The 26,062-nt window shown below is 37.5% G+C and overlaps 1 protein-coding gene across 1 annotated transcript in view; it reads right to left on the bottom strand.

Annotated features, from left to right (window-relative positions):
- Positions 1 to 346: 346 nt before the first annotated feature.
- The window catches only part of LOC131050652 (uncharacterized), a 173,258-nt gene continuing 147,542 nt past the window's right edge, over positions 347 to 26,062 (bottom strand). Inside the window, exons 8-15 of the mRNA XM_057984863.2 lie at positions 25,773 to 25,952; positions 25,500 to 25,567; positions 25,333 to 25,384; positions 25,071 to 25,124; positions 24,888 to 24,980; positions 23,049 to 23,112; positions 839 to 1,101; positions 347 to 691 (exon numbers count right to left, since the gene is read on the bottom strand). Coding sequence (XP_057840846.1) covers positions 347 to 691; positions 839 to 1,101; positions 23,049 to 23,112; positions 24,888 to 24,980; positions 25,071 to 25,124; positions 25,333 to 25,384; positions 25,500 to 25,567; positions 25,773 to 25,952 — 1,119 coding nt within the window. The remainder of the gene's footprint in view (positions 692 to 838; positions 1,102 to 23,048; positions 23,113 to 24,887; positions 24,981 to 25,070; positions 25,125 to 25,332; positions 25,385 to 25,499; positions 25,568 to 25,772; positions 25,953 to 26,062) is intronic.

Raw genomic sequence — 26,062 nt, 5'->3', positions numbered from 1 at the left:
TCTGATCCATAATATTACAAGAGGCTTTCTCACAACAAGAAACAACATCTCGCAACGCTTCAGTGCGTAATTTCATGGTATCATCAATATCCTCAATGTTTTCCAAGAGTTCTTCAAATTCTAGATACATGACTCTGGAAGGAATAATGTCATGTTCTTGAAGAACATTCAACTTTTCTTAAGGCATCTTGTGCCAAACCGTCAAACATCAGAAGCCTGGTTCAATTTTTCTTCAATGGTCTCCAACTTGATCATCATTTAATACACATCTTTCAATACTTGAGTACATAAATCATGAAGCTGATTTACCCAAGAATCTAGCGCTTGTACCTTTTGAGCAGCTTTTTCAACTTGACGAAGTTGAAGGATTGTCCCCTTCATTAGAAGACTTGGTGATCCTTTGAATTGCGGCAACAAGTTGTACATTTTCCTCTTCTAGCTTATCCTTCTTCACTAGAAGTTCATCATATCGCTGCACCAATGAGGCTACAGAATGTTGAGCATCATGTTTGACCACTTCATGCGTTTGTTTGCCCAACTCCACCCTTGTGATCCTGTAATCAGCAGCTTGCATCTCTTCTTGTGGCTTGTCTACAATTGGCTCAACAATTTCAGCCACCTTCATTCTGTTACTATCCACTGTTACCCTTGAAATCATCTTAGCTCTTTTGGCAACTTTGGGTTTTGATTGCTTGAGATGTTGGAAATCAAAGATGTCAAGAGAAATTTCTTGCTTCTTTCTTTTAGGTGTAAAAGAACTAAGCCATGGAGGTAAAGCCATCAATTCTCCTTGAGCAATGGCTGAATGTGAGGGAGAAGCAGTTTCTGTTTGAACAACAGTCATCATCCTGGAAGAAGTTATTGTTTGAACAACAGTCATCATCCTGGGAGAAGTTATTGTTTGAACAACTATAGACTTCTCATTAACCAAAGGTCCTGATGATTGCATCATGAACTCATCAAAACTAGAAGTAGAAGTATCAATTTCTGACAAAGGGGCAAATGCAGGATTATCCTCAAAGATATTCATCAAATTCTCTTGAGGATGATCAAGAGATGGCTCTGCTGCTAAAATCGGAATGACTCTGTGAGGAGATTCACCTGCTGAAACAGGAACAATATGAAGTTATGAACAATGGAAAAAGCATCCACATTCGCGTCAAGAGAAGACATAGGTAATTCTAAAGGAATCTGAGGGGGAACTTCATGAGGTGACTTCGACTCAGGAGCATTATCTGATTGTAGTTCCTCCTCTGGATCTTCAACACCAATTACATAAATATGAAGCTAAGGCTTTTCTTTCCCTCGAACTGTCACTTCTTCAGGAGGAAGTACCATTGCTCTAATAACCTTCAACTTGATTCTCGTGCTTGAAGGTGATGCAACTTCCTTGTTGTCTACTTTGATTTCAGACTTGAGTTCGACAGGTCTTGTAGAATCATCTTCTTTTCCAATCTTGATCTTGATGAGTCTAACACCAATACCCTTGAGCCAAGTATTGGTATTAGCTAAGATAAGCTGAAATCTATCAAGAATGGAAATACATTCTTTATGTCACCATTGAATTGATGGAAGTGGTGCTTCATCAACTCTTTTTTCAACATTTTCAGGATCAAGTATCTCTACATCATCAATCATTCCTTCAGGAATGTTTACCAAGTTCTAGTCAACAATCTGCTCAAGACTGAGTTTGCAATAATCCATCTTACAAACCTCCTTTTCTGTACGGAGATCAACCCAAATGTCTTATATCCGATGCACATGCGTGAAGGACTTTTTGATCTTCTCCTTCATGCCTTGGTAATCAAAATCTACTCTTGGCTTGAATCTTTTGAGCTTCATTTCCTGCATTTCGATCTCCATGGCCTTGGCTTTGGTGGATGTAATGAGGGAATAATGGCCAATTTTCAATGGGTTATTTGTAGAAATTTTCATTCCAACCTTATGCTTAATAGATTGATGTGCATGAACAGCCATGATCTGTCTTCCCAACTCCATAAGAATGATCTTATCAGTTGGATATCTAGGAAGCATATATGGCTGGCCGCTATAACATCCAACTCTCATGTAAGTGAAAGTTGGGAATTGAAGGAATAAGCAGCCATATTCATTCACCTTCTCCCATGCGACATCTAACACTATTCTGTTTTTCAATGTCTTATCAAACAGGCACATATAATGACCAAAGGAGGCATCCTGGACCCTCCTGAAGTGCAATCTATTGGGTCTCAAAGGCAATTGGTCATAGTAATTGTTAAATTTGGATCAGATTTAATATGTGAGTAGTTTTAATTTTATTTTTATTACAGTTCACAACTAAGCTATATGACTATGAACTCTATGTGCAGGTTGCTACAAATATGAGGAGAACACAAATTAATTCACAAAGTATTTGTTGGACTCCAAATGAAGGATATCGATGTCTTATTGGCTTGCACTTTCGATTTTTGTACTTTTCTTTAAAATCGAAATCGATCATGATATATATAACATGGTTTAGGCATGTCGAGAATAGACATGCCTCCACGCACGTGGAGACATGTCTCTTCATCGAGATGCCTCTCTAAACAGCGATTCACGTAATCGTTTACTATTATTAACAGTAAGATAACGATTCACATAATCGTTTGTTATTATTAACAGCAAGGTAACGATTCACATAATCGTTTGATATTGATGATCGACCATAGTCGATTCAAATAGTAATTAATAATATCGAATTGTTTAATGTAGATGATCGATTATTATATTAATCATTCCATTTGATCAATATAATCGATACTTATGATCATTTAGCAAATGATAAATAATTCGGTGCTCATATTCAATTTGGTATAAACAGCATGATTATAAATTCAATTTGGTATAAACAGCATGATTATAAATTCAATTTAATCACTAGATTAATATAATCGATATTGCTTATCGGTTCAACATAAATTTAATCTCATTCATTTATCAACGACATGATTAATGATTTAATATTCCAATCATAAATTATGTATGTATAAATATTCATATATATAATAATAATAAGAACACTTATTATTATTACATATACTAATATGTATATTATATACATATTAACAAATCATTAATCATGCTGATGGTATAATCAGCATTACTTATACATATGATTTGATGGGATTACTCCGACTGAAGCTATAAATCATCAACACTCCCTCTTAGCTAGGGAGGAAGATCATAAGCTACTCATAGTAGAACTACACATAGTGTAGTAGATATCATCACATGATATCAGGAGCAATGGTCTACAAATATCAACACTTGTGATATTCACCAAAGGCTCACAATATCCATTATGGTATGTGCAATAGCATCAACCATATGATGCCTACCATAGGGATACAAAAGTTCATGGCATATCCACGGATATTAAGCACTTAATATCCACCATGACATATCTCAACAATCCAACCTATAGATATCAACCTTATGATATACAATCGATATTGTTTTAAGAGATATGGACTAGCATGACATTTTCACAGATATCAACCATATGATATCTATCGTGATAGACTATAGAGTGATTGTAAAGTCATCACCTTCCAATAACTAATAGAAGTACAAGTGATTATCATTCAGAAGTCGTCACTTCTCAATGATGCACACAAGGGCCCATAAAGTCATGAAATGACAAAAGGAGTTTATATTAAACATCTTTAGAATATATTAGTACAGTAATAATGCTGAGACTCAATCTCAGAATTTACATTTCAATCATACCAAGCTGACCTCTGAAAAGGTTCTACCTTTGTTTTGGCGAGAGGCTTGGTGAGAATGTTTGTTGTTTGATCTTCAGTACTAATATACCTCAATTGGATTACCTTTCTCTCCACCATGTCTCTAACATAGTGATAAGGTATTTCAATATGTTTGGATCTGTCATGAAATACTGGATTTACTGAAATCTTTATACAACTTTGGTTGTCACAGTGGATGATGGTAGGATCTAAGGATTGTCGTGCTCCCATAGATGCCGCAATGTACTCTGCTTCTGTGGAGCTCTAAGCAACTGAAGATTGTTTCCTGCTAAACCAGGATATCATAGCTGATCCTAAACTGAAGCAGCACCCTAATGTGCTTTTACGATTCACCACACTTTCAGCCCAATCTGAGTCTGTATATCCATATAAATTTAGATCTACATCTTTATACTTTAAGCCATATCCAATTGTTCCATGAAGATATCTCAAGATGTGTTTTGTTGCAACTATATGTAACTGCTTCGGTTCACACATGAACTGAGTGAGTGCATTCATAGCATAACAAATATCTGGTGTAGTATTGATCAAATGCATCAATGATCCAATCATCTACAGGTAGAGGTTGGAATCTACTGATTCAGAACTTGCAGCTGCCTCTCTTAACTTGTGTAAGTTTGTTTCCATGGGAGTGGACATAGGCTTACAATCCATCATTCCAAACCTTTTCAGAATGTCAATAGTGTATTTCCCTTGATTTAGGATAATCCCATCAGTTTGCTGCCATACTTCTAAACCGAGAAAATAGTGTAGAAGCCCTAAGTCCTTCATGTCAAATTTGGATGCAAGGTCTTGTTTACACTTGATGATGAGATGCTCTTCGCCTGTGATTAACAAGTCATCAACAAAAAGAATAAGAATTAACATATCTCCATTTATTACCTTGAAGTAAAGGTTCAGATCTGCATCATTCTTCGAGAAGCCAAGTCCTGATAGATAGTGATCTATCCTTTCATACCAGGCCTAAGGAGCCTATTTGAGTCCATACAAGGCTTTCTTCAATTTGCAAATATGAGAATGTTGTCCATGCACTACAAATCCTTCAGGTTGTTCCAAATAGACTTCCTCCTCTATTACGTCGTTTAGAAATGCAGTTTTTACATCCATTTGATGGATTTTCCATCCCTTTGATGCAGCAATAGCAATCACAGCTCTAACAGAAGTGTATCGGGCAACAGGAGCAAATGTCTCTTCATAATCAATTCCCTCTTTCTGAGAGAAACCTCTGGCGACAAACCTTGCTTTGTATTTTTCAATACTCCCATTTGCAGCATGTTTGATTTTGAAAAGCCACTTAGAACGAACTCGGGTTCTAAGGCAGCCACTGGAAAGGAAGAAGCATGGTGAATGTGGCTGTCCAACAGGCATTGCATATTGCTACCTTGGGATCCTCCACCCGTTTAACGAACTTTGACATGTCAACATGCCCTATTTCCGTATCTTTGATGTGCTTGATGGGAGTGGAAACTTGGGATGGAGAGATCTCGTTTTGGTACTTATCATATTTATATTTCATCTTCTTTTGAGAGGAAGATGACGATAAATCAGTCATTGAACAAGAACCTGGCACACTGTGACGAAGATCTAGAAGTGTCAAAGTAACATCAAGATCAGCCGAATGAAACATATCTCTTCTTTTCAATGGGAAAAAACTCTATCCCTTTTGAGAGGAAAATGGTGAATAAATAGAAACACTTGAAACTTGGCTTTTGGTCAATTTCGGATCTTGGGAGATGTGTTACAAGTATGCAAGTGGGGTAGAACATATTCGCAATCGGATTTGTAAAACCCAAATGCAAGTATACTTGTAATAAGAAAAATGGAAGAATGTATGAAAAATGGAATTTTGACATGGAAAAGATAATGGGAATGGAAAGTGTGAACAAGGGCAATGAATGCGGATGAATAAGGAAAGAATTTTGGATGATCATCTTCATTTTAACCTCAAGGGAATGGGAAAAACCTTCACTTGTAATTAGGTCTTTAAAACCCGAAATGGAAAAGACAAGTCTTTTACTACTTTGAAATTTGAACTTTTGGCAAAAGATGATGAAGTCTTTTCAGCCAAAGGGGAAAAACTCACTTTATTAATCTTACTTGCAATCAAATTTTAAAAACCTGAAGGCAAGTAAAGAGGGAAAAATGGAAGGGGAAAGACAATGCAATTTTTAAATTACATTCAAAACTTGGATAGAAATTGGAAGATCTCTCTCAAACCCGAATTGAAACAAAAACAAAACAAACAACTATCATGATCAATCAAGGAATTTCAAAACAACAAAAATAAAATAAAGACAAAACTGAAAAAAAAACATACCTTGCTTGATCAAGATGCCCTCCAAAGAGATGGAATAACTTTGAAAGAAACAATCAGCTCCTTAAATAGAAGGCAGAACCAAAAACGTTGAAACCTGTTGACGTGTATTTTGTACACAGCCTAACACAGAATAAAATACCCAAGGGTACCTTATCCTCTCTTGAGAAAATAGTCTCTAACTGCTGAAGATTCGCGTAAAGGATCAGTTAGGTAGACTCCAAGGTTCTTTGATGTAGGGTCTCTACGTGTGGACAAGCTCCAGTGGTATGATGTGATTTGCTGGAATCACAAGGGGACTTACATTGAACTTCCGATCTGCTTTGCTGGACACAGGCTCTTACTAACTTAGATTAAAAAAAATGGAAAAAGGATAAGGGCGAAGAGAGGATCTAATCCTAATACTAAGAATGTAGGAGCAATGATTGATTTTTGATGAAACTCTAACTAGGTCTTGTTTTGACATCAATGGAACATCTACACAAGACTAGTGCGATCTTCTATGGGAAGCTTTATGATGTTCAAATCATCACCGCAGGCATAGATACCATCCAAGTTGATGCATATCAATGAAGAAGCGTTGAAATTGAGCTTGAGCTGAACGATTCCAGTTGACTACACAAGGCAAGTCTGCAATCAACAAACTGCTAGTAGTATGGATATGCGAATTCCATCATCAATTAATCACATTTCCTCCATTCATCTAATCATCTACCATCTAAGATTGAAGACTTCAACAAGAAACCATGCAAATTGCAAGAAAACGACATATTTCACCATTACTTCAATGAAAATGGAGTTTGTTTACAATCAATGGCAACAATTTCTTGCCTTGTCCTCCTATTCTACTCTCTAACTACTTTCAACTATTTCTATACTATCTCTAATCCTCTAATCTCTCTAACTCTAATTCTAAATTATATTTTACAAATGAAATGTTTGGGCTTATATAGTGCCCACAATACAATTTGATGGCTTAGATCAATTCAAGATCAATGGCCTAGATTCAACAATGAAAAACCCTAATTAGGGTTTGTTACAACCATTACATAACATTTAATGTTTGACCAATGATAAAATTGTATTGCTTGGACACATGTCCCTTTTAGAAAAATTGACCAATGGATAGCCAGGGTAGGTACATCGGAGTTTGTGCCACCTTTCATGAGTTAAGTACATTGAATCTGGTCATGCTGAGGTGGAACACACTGACTGGAGAAATGATGACTAGGACGCCACCTCATCTAACACTTGTAACTTGGTAGATATTCATCTTGATGTTGTTGAGAAACTTGCTTTAATTAATTCCTCTAGATCTATTTTGCTTCTTCAACGAGCCCTTGTTCTAACTCCTTGCATCCTTGATGTGCAGGAAGATGATGTACCTCGCCTTGGAACACTGGATTGAAAGAGTTCACCCTTGTCCTGGCTTGATCGTCCTGGCGAAGACCGTCCTTGATCCGGCTTGATTTTCCTTGAAGAGATCTCCATTTGATGCCTCATCGCCCTGGTCCCTTGGAGAGGGACAGGAGCGATCCATGATTTTGTCATAATTCTTGCAACTTCAACGTTCAACTCCTTCATCTCCACGTTCAAAATTTGATCATTTTGTTAGGCTCTTCGAATTTGATTGCTTTGCATGTGTGCTTAAGTGCCTTTGAGTGTTCATCGCCCTGGTCCTTGTCCAAAGGACAGGAGCGATCTTCATATTTTCACGTTCACTATGCATCTTCGACCTCATTCTTTCATTGTAAAGTGAGTAACATCCTTGTTCGTTCCTTTTGCACTTGTTCCATTTGTTTGCATGAGGTGTTTGGACGTTTAAAGGGATCATCGCCCTTGTCCCTTGGAGAGGGACAGGAGCGATATGGTCTCTATGTTCAACTTGATGATCATTTTACGTTTGAAATCTTCGTGTATCACCTTCAAAAGACTCCATGGACCCTCTAAGACCTTGCAAAACCTTGACCTTACGTGATTCTTGCATGAGTTGATCAATATACCTAATATCGCTCTGGTCCCTTCCTGAGGGACAGGAGCGAAGTTCATCATTATGTGCTTGTTCTTGTTTTTACCAACTTGCAATCATCTTCATTACGTGAAATGATGTCCTTTTGACCCTCTTGGTTGCTCGAAACTTGTTTGTCCTTTGAAATTTATGCCATTCTGTAGATATCGCTCTGGTCCTTCAGTGAGGGACAGGAGCGAAATTGACCCTCTAGGCAAGAACTTCATCATTTCATGGTTTTTGATCAAGTCTGGATGTTCTATCATGCTCATTTCGTCCTTCACCATGCCTTTGATGTCTCGATTCGTCCAAACAAGGTCAGGAATGGCTCAACTAAGCATTTTCGCTCTGGACCCTTGGTGAGGGACACGAGCGATTCGCCTTGGTCCCTTGGAGAGGGACAGGAGCGCATTTCGCTCTGGACCCTTGGAGAAGGACACGAGCGAAATTTGACTTTTCGCACTCTCGATCAGGACAATTTTAATGGAATATAACATTTAAGTATAAGTGACATTTATACTTTAAGTTATATTCCATATATACTTTCAGGATGTTTGAGAGTGGTTTCAGACCTCTAGGAGTTATATTGCAAAATCTAGTTTGTGAAGGTTTTTTCAGTTTCCAGACTTAGTCAAATTTCAGGGTCAGGACATTCCAGACTTAGCCAAATTTCAGGATCAGGACCTCACTCAAGCCGGACTTGCTTATCCATGTGATCTCCCCGACAGCACTTCAAGTTATATTCATTTGATAAAATGTACCTCTTTGGACCTTTTCACATCGTCAAGACGTTAAAATCCTGCAAGGACAAAGCAATATTTGATTTTAAGCTCCGGTCCTTCACTGAGGGACAGGAGCGATTTTGCTCCTGGAGGCATTTCTGTGCTCATGAAAATCTTCAATTTATATTCAATGGAAAGATCTCGCCTTTCTCCATCACTTCCAATTCGTAATTCATCTTGACCCTGCAGGAATAGTAAGATATTTGAAAACGAGCTCCCGTCCTTCACTGAGGGACAGGAGCGATTTTGCTCCTACAGGCCAAAATATCATGATTTTACACATTTTATCACTTCACAAGGCGAAAACAAATCATTTGAAATGCCTAGGATCAAAATTCAAAAAAGTCAAAATTTGGTCACAAATATTCAATTGGACAAAAATTCACATTTCATCTTCAACACTTGGACAAATTTAAGCTCTGCATCAACATTCCAATTGAAAATTAGACCATTCTGGCGAATTCATTGCATTCAAAATTTGCATTCTAGAAAAGGAAATTCAAAAAGCTCTCAAAACTGACTGGATTTTGGTCCGAAAAGACGGTAATTAAAACCCTAAGGCTTGACCCTAAATCCAGACAACTAACAAACTAACAAAACCCTAAAAAAGCAAAGCGAAAACAAACAAAACGAGCAAAAAAAACATGGGTCCCCATTTGCAATGGGGCGATGTGTGAAAACGTCACAACAAAACCCTAGCCACGTTTTTAACAAACTCGGATTTCAAAAAAAATCACCAAAAAACAGCATCCAAGGAGGAGGAATGAGTCAAATCACCTAGTAGACCACGTGTTGAAGCAAGGAGAAGAAACGTTTAGGTTAATGAGACCAAAACGCCTCCATACAAGCTGCAAAAACGGTCATGAAGGGAAAAACGTGGCTCCAAAACCAGCAAAAACGCCTTGCAAAAAGGGAAATACGTGGCACATAAACCAGTAAAAGAGGGATAACAATCACCACTCCTCCTTCATGAATGCATTCTCCCGCAAAAATCGGTTTGCAATTCCTCGAAACTTCGAACTCCTTGGAGAAAAAACCAAGCCGGGTTCTTGGAGAGAAGGAGCAAGTTTAAATACAAGCAAAAGACATGAAATCGGGTTTTCAAATCCCCTTTACAAGTTTTCATTTACTTCACCTTTGAACTCATAAGGCAAAATCGGGTTTTTGAGAGAAAAGAACCAGAAAACATGTCAAAATTGTAAAGTTTTATTCAATTGCAATAAAAGAACATCTTATTTATGTGAGAATTTTATATGATTATATTGTCTAATAATCTGATTGTTTTGTTGCAGGCAGAAGGAGAGAGATCATTAATATTTTTATATGTCTTCTCCAAATGATTCATGTCGGGCTTTATATGTTTAGAAGACCTGTCAATAGATGTCTCGACCGGTCATGTCTTTTAGACATGACCGATCAAGGCACCTATTGATCGGTGCACATCCCGATTTCGGTTATGTTTGTTAACTAACATTTAATACTTAACACTCGGTTGAAACGGTGTTAGTTATGATGCTTTGTTAATGGCCCGAATAAATGTTTGTCCCGATAACAATAAGCATTACATATGCTATCGAGTTAATACCCCGATAGCATATTAATGCCGATTCATAAATGAATCGACATTAATATGCTATCGGGTTACTAGCCCGATACCATTTAGATCAACGCTTAACTATGTTAAGCAAGTCGTCAATCTTTATCCAATGTCAATATCATAATCATGATCAATGTTATAATCTGATAAACATATTCAGTTCGGAAAGCATAAATCAGATAATCTAATAACATAGATGAGTAAACCAAAATAGAATAGAGGAGATTAAAGGGTTAGGAAAGTCTTATCTTGCAGAAGCTACTAATGCATTAACACTCCCTCTTAGCTTTGGAAGATAGATAAGGGAACCTGCATCACATTTCTTTTCCATAATGTCAGTCTCCAAGAATATATATCATCTATACATATGATATGAAGTACCATCAGGACATAAGATACAAATATAAAACATCACTCTAAGTATGTGACATAGAGTATCACCTAACCATGTGATATAAAAGATTCATCATCTTATTATGACAAGATATCACCTAAACACGTGATATCAATATTGCCTAAACACGCAATACTAAGGATAAACATATGAGGATGGTTAGATTCTCATCTTATCCAGGTTGTGATATGTGCACAAACATTTTATACAAATGTTTTATCACAACACCATCATGGCACATCCATGACATACCAGAGATCCAACATGATAACTGGTTTAGAGAATCATAAAATCGTCACCTTATGATGTCTTCATACAAGTGTTCATAATCTAAGAGATCGTCACCTCTTAGATATGAATACAGGGGGTGAAACCCAGAATGTCCCAACATGACAAAAGAAGTTTACACATTAAACATCTTATTTACAAAGCAGATTACCTTTCTATCATACCTAAACCTTTTCTGAAGTGAGCAACCTTCACTCTGGAAAGTGGTTTGGTCAAAATATCTGCAGTCTGATCTCCTGTACTAACATATTCCAATTTGATCACATTTTTGTCTACCATGTCTCGTACATAATGGTATGGAATCTCAATATGCTTAGATCTATCATGAAATACTAGATTTATAGAAAGCTTTATGTAGCTCTGGTTGTCACAGTGGATAACAGTGGGTTTCATGGGTTCACCAAATAGTCCCACAAGCAACTTCCTAAGCCATACTGCCTCTCGAGCAGCCATGGAAGCTGCAATGTATTCGGCCTCGATGGAACTTTGTGCTACAGAAGACTGTTTTCTGTTGATCCAAGATATCATGGCTGATCCTAAACTGAAGGAACACCCTGAAGTGCTTTTCCTATCAGTCACACTCCCAGCCCAATCTGAGTTTGTAAATCCGTGTAGGTCTAGATCGACTTTCTCATATTTGAGACCAAGGTTTAGAGTACCTTGTAAATATCTCATAATGTGTTTTACTGCAATCAAGTGAATTTCCTTAGGCTCACACATAAACTGACTTAAGGCATTGACCACATAACAGATATCTGTACTTGTATTCACCAAATACATCAGGGACCCAATCATCTGTCTGTAGAGAGTAGGGTCAGTGGATTGTGACTCTGTTGATGCTTCCTTAAGTTTATGTAAATTTGTTTCCATGGAAGAGGTCATAGGTCTGCAGTTATGCATTCCGAATCTCTTCAAAATATCCAAGGTATACTTTCCTTGGTTTAGTAATGAAGGAGTCCCAAGTCCTTCATATCAAATTCTTTAGATAAATCATTCTTACATTGATCTATGAGGCGATCTTCTCCTGTGATTAGTAAGTCATCAACATATAGAATCAATATTAACATATCACCTTTATTTTGCTTGTAGTAGAGATTTGGATCTGCATCATTTTTAGAGAAGCCTAGTTTAGAGAGATAGGTGTCAATTCTTTCATACTAGGCCCTGGGAGCCTGTTTAAGCCCATAGAGAGCTTTCTTGAGTCTGCACACATGAGACTCTGCACCCTGAATTTCAAATCCTTCAGGTTGCTCTAGGTAGACTTCTTCTGAGATCTCACCATTAAGAAATGTTATCTTAACATCCATCTGGTGCACCTTCCACCCTTTTGCTGCTGCAATGGCTAGTACTGTTCTTACTGAGGTATATCTGGCTACAGGTGCAAAGGTTTCTTCATAATCTATTCCTTCGCTTTGAGAGAACCCTCTAGCTACAAATTTGGCCTTGTGCTTTTCAATACTGACATCTACAGCATGTTTGATTTTAAAAAGCCATTTAGATGAAACAACAGATTTCTTAGTAGGCCTAGGAACGATCTCCCAAACATCATTCTTCATAATGGACTGATACTCTTCAGACATGGCATCCTTCCATACTTGATGTTTAAGTGCATCTGATACATTGTTTGGTTCAGCTTTAGAGAGATCATTCATAAGAGCAACATAGCTGGTGAATTTATTAGGTCTTTTGCTTTCCCTGAAGGTTCCTGAAGGAGCAGCAAACTTCTGAGCTTCTGCTACAGTCTTGGTGGCCCATAGAGGTATTTTCTTGAGGTTTTCTCTAGGTGGGATTGGAGTTTCACATATAGTTTCCTCAAGATTGTCCCTCTAAAGCTCAGGAGTAGGATCTTCTTCTATGTTAGGAGTGGGGATATAGATTTCAGGCTCTATTGTACTTAGGGCTCTTTTGAAGGCTAAATCTTCTTCAAAGATTACATCCCTACTAAGTTCAATATTTCTCTGACCATGTATATATATTCTATAGGCCTTGGATGTTTCACTATATCCTACAAATATTCCCCTTTTTCCAGAAGGTTCTAATTTTAGTCTTTTCTCTTTAGGTACATGTATATAGACAGGACACCCAAATATCCTAAGGTGGCTGATATCTGGCTTTAGTTTGGTAAATACTTCCTCAGGAGATTTATTTTCAAGATGTGAGTGAGGACATCTGTTTTGTATATACACAGCAGTGTTAGTTGCTTCTGCCCAAAGATTGATATTTAGATTCTAATCAAGAATCATGGCTTTGGCAGCTTCTACAATTTTCCTATTTTTCCTCTCAGCTACCCCATTTTGTTGAGGATTATAAGGTATTGTTAGCTCCCTCTTAATCCCTGAGTTTTTACAAAAATCTCTAAATAATTTTGATGTGTATTCCCCCCCATTATCAGTCCTTAGGATTTTAATTTTATTTCCTGAGTAGTTCTCTGTCAGTGATTTAAACTCTTTAAACCTACTAAGGATCTCTTTTGATTTTTTACACTTCAGAAAGTAGATCCAAGTTTTCCTAGAGTTGTCATCAACAACTATTACATAATACAAACATCCTCCTAGAGAGGGAACGGACATGGGTCCACATATATCAAAATGAACTAACTCTAAAACTTTGCTTGTCTTCCTAGTACTATTATGGAAGGCACGCTCGATATTTTTACCTAGGGCACATCCCTTGCATGCCTCTGAATGATATTGCTGCAACTTAGGTAAACCTGTGACAATGTTTCCCATAGATGATAAAGCTCTATAATTCAGGTAGCCTAGTCTTCTATGCCAGACCTCATTTGCATTTGTTGCTTCATGAATTAGGGCTAGGTTGGGCTCTGTGCACAGCTCATACAAATAGCCTTGTCTTTGACAAATGACTTTAGCTTTCTTGATGGAAGAATTTCTTGGCCAAGCCAACACCTTGTTCTCCATGAACGTTACTCTGTATCAGTTATCTTCTAGGGCTGATATGGAGACTAGATTTCTCTTGATGTCGGGGACATATAGTACTCCTTCGAGTTGCAATGATATGCCTGTCTTCAGTTTGATGGTGCAGGAACCAATTCCTCTAACTGGATGTGAGGAATCATCTCCGATGGTTACTTCCTCATCATTATCCTATGTCATGGAGTTGTTGATGTGTATTTTGTACACGACCAAACACAGAATAAAATACCTAAAGGTACCTTATCCTCTCTTGAATAAAGTCTCCGAATGCTGAAGATGTCGCGAAAAGGATCAATCGGGATGACTTCAAGGTTCTTTGCTGTAGGATCTCTACGTGTGGATAAGCTCTTTGTGGTATGATGTGATTTGCTGGAATCACAAGGGGACTTACACTTGATGACTAAATGTCTGATTTGCTGGAATCACGAGCCCTACTAACTAACTGGAAGACAAACAAATGGCAAAAGATGCAAGGTTCAGGAAGTTTACTCTACTACCTAGAATGCGAAAAGATGGATGAATGACTAGGTGGAGTCCTACTGGGTTGGGTCTCACCATCAGGCTGAACAATTCAACACCAACTCAGTGCGATCTTCTAAGGGATGCTTCCAATATGTTTAAATCGTACACCATCTGACAATGATCACCATTCAAGAAAATGCATGAAATAATAGACGTGTAATGACTTATGATTAAGCTCATTTGTTCCAGTTGACCACGCAAGGTGCACTTACCATCAGCAAGAGGCTAGTGGTTTGGATTAGGCAGATTCCACATAGGTGCATTCAACAATTTTCTTCATTCAATCTAATCATCTACCATCTAGAATTGAAGATTCAACAAGAAACCATGCATATTGCAAGAAACGACACACTTCACCATAACTTCAATGAAAATGGAGTTTATTTACAATCAATGACAACAATTTCTTGCCTTGTCCTCCTATTCTATCCTAATTGCTATTCTACCCACTGACTACTCACCTTCTAACTATTGACTAACTATTTTCTATTTCCTATTAGCCTTTACAAATGAAGAGTCAGGGCTTATATAGTGCCCTTAATACAATTCAATGGCTAAGATCAATTTGAGATCAATGGCCAAGATTCTACAATGGAAACCCTAATTAGGGTTTGTTACAACAAACTCAATTCTGACCAATCAAATAATTGTATTAATTGGACACATGTCTTCTCTGAAAAATTCAACCAATGGATAGCTGGTGTAGGTACATCGAAGTTTGTGCCATCTCCCATGAGTTAGGTACATTGAATCTGGACATGCTAAGGTGGACCAACCCGACTGGAGGAGTGATGACTAGGATGCCACCTCGTCTGACACTTGTAATTTGGTAGATATTCAACTTGATGTTGCTGAGAAGCTAGCTTTAATTAACTCTTCTGAAATTATCTGCTTCCCCAACAAACCCTTGCTCTGACTTCTTTTGTCTTTGATGTGCAGGATGATGATGTACCTCGCCTTGGAATGCTGGATTGGAGAAGGTTATTCCTAATGATGTTTGTCCGAAGAAGGCCGTCCTTGTCGATGCTAGACTGGAGGAGGTCGCCCTTATCCTTGCTTGATCTTCTTGGAGGAGACCGTCCTTGATCTGGCTTGATTTTCCAACTCCGGGGTCTCCATTTGATGCCTACACAAAATATTAAAGTTAGTCTTTGAGCATCAAACCTTAAAACATGAAATTTAAGACCTTTCAAAGGTAAGATTCAAGATATTGATTAAGAAATTTCATGATAAATCTAGAATTCTTCATTTCCTAATTAATTAATCAACAAAATCAAACTCTCAAGTCTTAGACTTTTTTCAAAAATTGCTATGAAATTAAAACAAGCCTTGACAAAGAATATCAAAATGATTTCCATACCTTCTCTTGAGTACTTAACTCTAAGACCTTCGAAAATGATGAAAGAAGACTGGATTTTGCTAGACAAGGTTTAGATTATAGTCTTCCCTTGGATGAATTACGCCTCCATTAGTCTTCAAAAGAGCTCCACCTTCCACTAGCCTCTTCAAAATCTGGAAATTCGCCTTCAAATACCTTCAAAAATCTGGAAATTATCCTCCAATCTAGCAAGAAATTCGCCTCTCCAATTTGCTCCTCAATTTCGCACTTAGAAGGATGAATGAATGATTTGAAACTTAAAGCAATGCCCCCCTATTATATAGAGCGCTCACCTTCTTTCCTCCAAGGCCGACTTGGCAAAAGGGATAAATAAAAATTCTTAAAAAAAGGTGGCCGACTTGCCTATAAAGGCAAAATAATGCCCTTGAGCGCTCACTAACAAATTAATTTTAGATGCCTCTAAGGTAAAATTTCGATTTTTTCAAGGCTTAAAATTAATTTATTAAATGCAAAATGCCTTTTAATTAATGCGAATTTAAATTTAATTTTCCAAATGTCTCAAATTTAGCAATTTTGGCGATGTAATGCAAACTGGAGAATATCAATTTCTTGAACAAGGCTTAATGAAGCTTGCAAATAATTTCGCCCTGGACCCTCTCCAAGGGTCAGCAGTGATTTTCCAATTTTAGCCTTGAATATTTCGCATCTTGACTCCAAAATCTCCTGGAGGGTAAATTCATATCCAGTTAAGGTGTTGCACTTCAAATTTTGACATTTTGCATGAGGAATTTAGGTGGAAGTGTAGATTTCGCCCTGGACCCTCTCCAAGGGTCAGGAGCGATTTTTCAATTTTAAGTTGTAATCCACCTTGGCTTGATTGTTGAACCCTCAATGTTATCTCTAAGATCCATTTCCTTGCGCCACCAAGTTAATTCATCAACAATTTTGAAGGAAATAATGCCTTGTAGAGGAATTTCGCCCTGGACCCTCAGCAAGGGTCAGGAGCGATTTTTGCAAATTAGGCTCAATCCATTATCATTTTTCGTTGAAACTTTTACTCATCACTGGGCAATGTCCTTCCTTATCCATCCCATCCAAATTTGCTTTGTTGTTGCAAGGTAAAATGAGAGTTTTCAAAATTTTCGCCCTGGACCCTCAGCAAGGGTCAGGAGCGATTTTTCCTTCCTAGCTTAGAATCATCAAATTTTAGAGGCAAATCATTATTCATCATGTTTTTGAAGGTCTTTTCTACCTTAGCCTAACCTTGCCTTAGCACAATCTTGAAGGAAATATGTTGGTTTTATGATTTTCGCCCTGGACCCTCAGCAAGGGTCAGGAGCAACTTTTTGGTTTTAGGACAACTCCTTCATCCTTCTAACTTTGAATCACTTTCCAAGGCATTAGAACATCATCTCAAGCTTATTCATAGGCCTAGCTTTGCTCAATTCTGGAGGAAAAAGTCCAATTTTAGGTTTTTCGCCCTGGACCCTCTCCAAGGGTCAGGAGCGAATTTTTCTTATCTAGCTTGTTTGCTTCTTGTTCGCCATCCAAATTATCTTCAAAGGGTAAAACATGCCTTTTCACATCCATTCCAATCATAGAACATCATTTTGACTTTGCAAAAAAAGGTGTTTTTGAGAATTTCTCCCTGGGCCTTCAGAGAGGGTCAGGAGCGAATTTAGACCAAAATGTTTCAGTTTTTTGCCTTGAAACCCCTTTGACAGTCCAATACTAAGCAAAAACATCTCCCACAAGATTTTTGCCCTGGACCCTCAGCAAGGGTCAAGGGCGAATTTTGCATTTTCAACAAAATCCTTCACTTTTTCAAATTGACACTTTCTCAGGTGGGTAAAGGGAGATGTCCTTGTTTCATCTATGTCCAAAACTTGACTTTTTTCCATGCAAGATGAGAGCTATTCAAAATTTCGCCCTGGGCCCTCAACAAGGGTCAAGAGCGAATTTACCTTTGTTGCCCAAAATTCACCATTTTTCAAGCGTCCAAACCTTTGAATGATGTTCGACCTTCCTTCCAGGAGACCTTGCACATAAAAATTTAGCCAAAATTAGTGACAAATAGGCTCAAATAAGATTTTCTCTCTGGACCCTCAACAAGGGTCAGGAGCGAAATTCACAATCTAGGCTAAACTGCTCAATCCCCAAGTTTCAAATCACTCCACAGGGCAAGGTAAGATCGTTTTCAAGGCCAGGAACAAGGTTTCAAGCTCAAACAAGGTGGCAAATGAAGTTTATAATGAATTTCGCTCTGGACCCTCAGCAAGGGTCAGGAGCGAAATTCCTAATCTTGGCCAAAATTCTTCATTTACTCATTTTTCATCCAAACAAGTGTTTTGTCCTCAAAGATGCCTTGCAAGTCAAAATTTGGTCAAATAAGGCCAGGAATGAGTCCTAGGTTGATTTTCGCCTTGGACCCTCTGGAAGGGTTAGGGGTGAGATTCGCTTTGGACCTCCTGAGAGGGTCAGGAGCGAAATTCGCTTTGGACCCTCAGGAAGGGTCAGGAGCGAAATTTGACTTTTTGAACTCTCCGTCAAGATAATTTTATGGAATATAACATTTAAGTATAAGTTCTTATACTTTAAGTTATATTCCATATATACTTTCAGGATGTTTGAGAGTGGTTTCAAACCTCCAGGAGCTATATTGCAAAATCTAGTTTTTGGAGGATTTTCAGTTTCCAGACTTAGTCAAATTTCAGGATCAGGACATTCCAAACTTAGCCAAATTTCAGGATCAAGACATTCCAGACTTCATCACTCACCAACTTGACCTAACTCAAGCAGAGCCTGCTATCCAGGTGATCCCCTTGGCGACACTCGAAAGCTAAAGGCTAACAGACAAAACCCTAAAAGCCCTAAAAACAAACCCTAGAAAGCAAAAAGCAGGGGTCCCCATTTGCAATGGGGCGATGTGTGAATACGTCACAACAGGAGTCTAGCACTTCTCTCAACCCTGTAATGTGCCTGGATGAGCCACTGTCGATCACCCAGGAGTTAGACTTATTTGATGCATGGCTTGTAAGTGCTGAGTAGAGGACATAGTTCTGGGAGTCATCTTCTCTTTTAGATTTTCCTGCTTTGGCAAATGTGGCTTGTTTGGCTCTCTCTGGACATTTTGCAACAAAGTGCAAACCTCCAGGAGCTATATTGCAAAATCTAGTTTTTGGAGGATTTTCAGTTTCCAAACTTAGTCAAATTTCAGGATCAGGACATTCCAGACTTAGCCAAATTTCAGGATCAAGACATTCCAGACTTCATCACTCACCAACTTGACCTAACTCAAACAGAACCTGCTATCCAGGTGATCCCCTTGGCGACACTCGAAAGCTAAAGGCTAACAGACAAAACCCTAAAAGACCTAAAAACAAACCCTAGAAAGCAAAAAGTAGGGGTCCCCATTTGCAATGGGGCGATGTGTGAATACGTCACAACAAGAGTCTAGCACTTCTCTCAACCCTGTAATGTGTCTGGATGAGCCACTGTCGATCACCCAGGAGTTAGACTTATTTGATGCATGGCTTGTAAGTGCTGAGTAGAGGACATAGTTCTGGGAGTCATCTTCTCTTTTAGATTTTCCTGCTCTGGCAAATGTGGCTTGTTTGGCTCTCTCTGGACATTTTGCAACAAAGTGCTTGAACTTATCGCACCTATAGCATTGAATATGTGATAGGTCTCTCTTTGAAGTGTTCTTGCCTTGATGACCCTTCCTCTTCCTAAATTGCTTCTTCTTGGTTGTCTTATTTGTGTTAGTATTTAGAACATGAAGGCCTTCGTCTATGTTCTTTTGTTTTATTCCCATCTTGTTCAATCTTGATTCTTCTTGGAGACAATCGTCCCTTAATCTTTCAAACTTATGATACTTGGACCTTGCATTGATGCCTTGGACGAATGTACTCCATCCACTAGGCAACCCATCTAGAGCAATGAGTGTTAACTCTTTGCTTTAGATCTCGTAATCCAGAGTTGCTAGTTCATCTCTTAGAATTGATATCCGCATAAAGTAGGCGTTGATTGTCTCCCCCTTCTTCATGGTGATATGATTTATTTCTTGTTTTAATGCCAGAGTTCGACTTGCATTTGATATCTCAAATGTGCTTTCAAGTGCTTTGAACATTTTATAGGCTGTCTGATGTTTTCTTATGATGGGCATTATGTTGTTTCTCACCTCATCAACTATTATTTTGATGGCCTTTTCATTTCCCTCAATCCATGTTGTTTTGTCAGGTTCATTTTCAGGTTGATCATTTTTACTTTGAACAAATGAATCCACTTTGTTCTCCTTTAAGATCATCTGGATTCTGAACTTCTAGGCTGAAAAATCATCGCCACCTCCGAGTCTGTCTTCGAATCTGATAGCGCTGGCCGTTGGAGAAATGTGATGTAGTATATAACCTTGTTCTTAAATTATTCACAAAATTGAATAGCCTCAAGTTCGATCAATGTGGCTCTGATACCATGTAAAGTTTTATTCAATTGCAATAAAAGAACATATTATATATGTGAGAATTTTATATGATTATATTGTCTAATAATCTGATTGTTTTGTTGCAGGCAGAAGGAGAGAGATCATTAATATTTTTATATGTCTTCTCCAAATGATTCATGTCGGGCTTTATATGTTTAGAAGACCGGTCAATAGATGTCTTGACCGGTCATGTCTTTTTAGACATGACTGATCAAGGCACCTATTGATCGGTGCACATCCCGATTTTGGTTATGTTTGTTAACTAACATTTAATACTTAACACTCGGTTGAAACGGTGTTAGTTATGATGCTTTGTTAATGGCCCGAATAAATGTTTGTCCTGATAACAATAAGCATTACATATGCTATCGGGTTACTATCCCCGATAGCATTTAGATTGACGCTTAACTATGTTAAGCAAGTCGTCAATCTTTATCCAATGTCAATATCATAATCATGATCAATGTTATAATCTGATAAACATATTCAGTTCGGAAAGCATAAATCAGATAATCTAATAACATAGATGAGTAAACCAAAACAGAATAGAAGAGATTAAAGGGTTAGGAAAGTCTTATCTTGCAGAAGCTACTAATGCATTAACAAAAAATAACTTGTAATAGGGAAATAAAATCCCCTTTACAAGTTTTAATGACTTAACTTAAAAAAACAACTTGTCATAGGGAAATAAAATTCCCTTTACAAGAGACTAAAAATATTAAAACATGTAATTTTAAATCCACTTGTAATTTGTCCAAAAAGTTCCTACAACTTAAAAGACATAAAAAGAAAGGGGGAAATAAAAAGTAAGTTACAAGTTTTAAATAAAGTGCACTTCTAATTATTTTAAAATTTCCCTACAACACTAAAACAAGAGAAAAATAAAACTTGCAATCAAAGGAAAATTTTCCACCTGCAGTCAAACGAACTCAAAATGTGATGAAATTTGAAACGTAGATCGAGGATGGACTGAGGATTAAGCCAGTCCAAGGGCGAAGAAAAATGGTGCCTCGGAAAGCATACCTTAGAGTAATTTTTTCATTTTTTAACAAAAACTTAAAGGGGTTGTCTATTTTTGTGAATACAAAAATACAGACAACACAGTTTTAAAAAGTTCTGAAATACTAATTCACAGCCCCCCCCCCCCCTTCCCCCCCCTCTCAGTATTTCGTGTGTGCTTCTCAAATCAAACAATTTATAGATTAATGATTGGGAGTTTGTTATATGTAACAGTTTCAAGACCTAACATTATGCAAGCAGTTGGTATGGTGGCCAGATTTCAAGCTACACAAATGAAACTCATGTGTATGAGGTTAAAAGGATTTTTAAATATTTAAAAGGCTCTTTGGAGTTTGGACTGTGGTATCAAAGAGTTGAAGACTTCATGTTAGCAGCATACACTAATGCGGATTGGATTGGTAGTGTGGATGTCAAAAAGAGTACAAGTGGAGGTGCCTTCTTTCTACAAAATTGTTTGGTTTCATGGTTAAGTAAGAAATAAGCTTCAATTTCCTTATCTATAGCAAAGCCGGAGTATATTGTAGCAGCATCTTGTTGCACTTAGATTCTTTGGATGAAGCAAACATTGAAAAACATCAAGATAGAACATAATCATCCCATATCCATATTTTGTGATATTACAAGTGCAATCAATATATTAATGAATCCTGTGATGCATTCCTGAACCAAACAGATTCCAATTAAATATCATTTCTTAAGGAAGCAAGTGGTACACCAACAAATAAAGTTGAAATATATTGCTACACTAGAACAGATTGTAGACATCTTTACAAAACCTCTTCCAAAAGAGACTTTTGAGTATCTTAGATAGAGGCTAAGAGTGATAGCCTATTCAACAAGCCATTAATGAAATACATTATTCAAGGGGATCGTATTCAGGGGGAGCTCATCACTGCACTATCTTATAACTTTGAGGTTTCCTTTGCCATTGATGTCAAAGGGGGATAAGTAGAGAAAGGGGGAGCAATAAAGACAAATTATTTTATGTTGGGTTGTCATCAATGACAAAGAGGGAGATTGTTGGACATATTGGCATTGATGTCAAAAGAACTTAGATTTTTTATGGTAAAGATTGATGGCAAGCTCATTTCAATGCAATAAGCTGATTAAAGGAGTAATCAAGGGCATTGTAAGAGCAGACCTAAACCTCATTTTGGCACCTCTATTGTGTTAAAGGACTTCCATTAAATTTCTTTTATTTTGGGTTGAACCTCCTTAATTGTGGCACGCGTTTTTAGAAGATTAAAATAAATAAAACAATTTTATGTAGTGGGTCGAACCCTCTTTGTGTAGCACCCATGTTAGGAAATTTTAAAATAAAATAAAACTATATTTTGTAAGGGCCAACCTCCCTAATGGAGCGCCCAATTTTGATGTGAAAAGGTGCATATAAATTAAAAGTTGCTGCCCCTTCCAAATAGACATGTCCATTCACAAATTCACATCCTTTGAAAAAGAATAAATAAAGGTTGTGGAATGTGGAGAGGAGAAGTGTGTGAAATAAAAGAGATATCATACAAGCACAATCAGACTTTAAGAGTAGATAGAATAGAGGATATGTAGCAGATTTAAAGCGAGTTTACGAGTAATTGTTGGAGCATATTGCAGCTGACTTGTGAAAGAAAGCCATGAAGATGCATAAAGTGGCTGAATCCAACAAGAAGGTTGATCAAGAACCAGCAATAACTAAACCAGATGAAGTGTTTGATGATGAAGGAAATCCGGTTGCTGAACCTATCGACACTATTGATGTCGATGCTCTAGATGGAGAAGAAGTTGCTCAGATTACACCAGAGGAAGTTACAGGATAGGAGAAGCAGGCAGAAAAGGAAGTAAAGCTAAAGGAAACAAAGGACAAAAAGAAGGAAGCGAAGAAGCAAGCGGAGGAGAAGAAAGATGAAGAGGAGAAGAAGAAGAAAGATGAAGAGGAGGAGAAGAAGAAGAAGAAGAAGGAGGAGAAGAAGAAGAAGAAGAAGAAGGTAGAAGCAGAGAAGAAGAAAAAGGAAGAAGACGAGGAGAAATGGAAACAGGAAGAAAAGAGAAGAGTAGAAGAAAAGAAAAGAAAAGAAGAGGAAGAAGAGAAGAAGAAACAAGAAGATGCAAGGAAGAAGAAAGAGGATGAGGATGAGAAAAAGAGAAAGGAAGAAGAGAGGTGAAAGGAGGTAGTAAAGAAGAAGGAAGAGGAAGATAAGGAAGAGGAGAAGTGGAAGGAAACAGAGAAAAGGAAGAAGGAAGAGGAAGAGAAGGAAGAGGAAAAGAGAAGAGAAGCAGCAAAGAAGAAAACAGAGGAAGACAAGGTAGGAGAAGCGGCAAAAAGCACGCAGATGGAGACACCTAAGGCAACCGGTAGTCAAGCCAAACCAGCTGACCTTACCAGTCCTATTGACCTCTAGTCTGCAAGTGAAATGAACAAATAGAAGGCAGATTTTACGAAGGTTTACAAGCAGATACATGAGTAAATTTATGGCAGATCTATGAGTAGCATTATAGCAGATTTATAAGGAGATTTATAATAAATTTTTAGAAGATTTTTAGAGTTAGAGGTCTTTGCCTCTTATACAACAAGATTGGTGTCTTGTTGGGTTGGTGCTCAAATGTGGATATTGGTGTCTCCAATGGGTTGGTGCCTACAAATCATTAAAAAGGGGATGAGTGTCTCCTGCAGGTTGGTGCCTACAAATCATTAAAGAGGGGATGAGTGTCTCCTGTGGGTTGGTGCATACAAAATTTGTAAAAGTTTTATATAAGCAATATTTTGCCGTGGTTTTCTCCCGTAAGAGTTTCCACATAAATCGTGTATTCTACTTGTGTTGCATAATTGTTAGATCTTATGTGAATGATATTGTGCAATTGATATTAATGTGGTTTGTAGTTTGAAAAAAGTAAAGAATTGTCTTACACTGATTCACCACTGCCACCCCCACCCCTTTTCTTCTCAGTATAAACATGTGCTCATCAATAACAACAAAGTAGTCTTTAGGAAAAAAATTAGTATCATAATATTTTGCACCTATTATAGTGACAGTAAGCATATAAGATAATATGCATTATACAGTAAAAGGAAGGACTGGGTGACTTTTGGAACAAACATTGTCTAATGCCATGATGATCTGCTATGCAATGACATGAAATTATCACATTTTTATCTAAACTATATGGCATACAATCCCGAGTATTAAATTAGCTTTTAGTCCAAACTCATGTCCAGATTATGTTGACAGTCCCTCTCTCCCTGAGCGTGAGAATCCTTAGTGAATATACAAAGTATGCAGATGAGTTCAATTGCAAGTGCATTCAGTACTTAAATTGTTATCCTGCTATATTGATTCATAATATTTAAAGGTTGGTGGATATGGTAAGAGTTCTCAACTATAAGAAGACCATGCATGTTTTGTTTAACTTTTTCATAAAAAAAAACGAACCTTGATTGGTGAAAGGTCGTAAAAGAAGAATACTCCAGGCAGGGATCCACTCATACCAAATTCCATAGCTCTGAAGTGTTCAGTTACTGAGAACTGCACAAATTCATATTAAAATGGAAAATTTGCATTTAGCTACTACTTTGGCATGAACTATCATCATAATTATTGGGATTATAAACTGACCTGATTTGTCAGGATTTTATTCCCACCAATGTCACTATATACAGTGGGTACTACCTTAAGAAAATAACACAAGATACCGAAGTTAGATTACAGTATTTGCAAGGCAAACCAAAGAGCTTCTTTAGTTTGAGTAGCAATATTTTTCAACAGACTGCAAGACCTTAGAAGTTGTAATTATATGCTATAATAAAATCTTAACAGATGCCAGTCAGAAACGACTAATTTATTAGAAGCTTCTGTGTGCAAAGCTTTATTTTCTGACCTTAATAAAATATTGATACATGCCAGTTCTCATTTGCTGTGTCCACTGTACTCTGTAAGAGATTGGAACAAAATTAACCCTAAATTTGTCTAATCCTCCAATCAAGTCTCTTCATAAGCAGTACTCCTTTAAAAAACCTCCCTTCAATCAAGACAAGGCCCACTCACCCGTCAAGAGGATTTACAACTCCTGGGAAGTGTGCTCCAAATGTCAACTTGTGTATTGTATGACTCACCTGCAGTGAATTACCTCTCAATTATAAGTATCATTTAACTTTCAACGAGGAAAACTGTCATGGTATATTTTAAATAAAAGATCTGAACTCGATCGTTTTGTGCCTAATAAAATATCAAAACTACATTTAGATTGCCATTTCATTGTCTCCTAAAGACATGAGGAATTATTGGACAAATTTAGGTAAGCTTAAAATTATTTCTTACATTGATGTTTTCAGTCTGAAATGACATTAGATCATGCACATGCATTCCAGAATATTGAAAACTTCTACCAGGAGCAAAATGGAAATTCCCTGCCACTTTGTTTACTTCAAGCGATCCATATATGTTGCATCCTTCACCAGCTTCCTCTTTGATCTTGTTCAGAAATCCTTCCCTTTTGCACTATAGAAGAGATCAAAATGATCAACTGTTAAAACTACAATAGCAAATCTCCGCCCAATCTCTAGTTTAAAATTATCCAGCCTTTTATTTCCTACAAGATAATTTATAAT

Source organism: Cryptomeria japonica, chromosome 10, assembly GCF_030272615.1.
Source record: "Cryptomeria japonica chromosome 10, Sugi_1.0, whole genome shotgun sequence".
In the NCBI taxonomy this organism is placed as follows: Eukaryota; Viridiplantae; Streptophyta; class Pinopsida; order Cupressales; family Cupressaceae; genus Cryptomeria; species Cryptomeria japonica.
The sequence above is the reverse complement of the archived record's forward strand: the minus strand, read 5'-3'. Positions and strand labels throughout refer to the sequence as shown.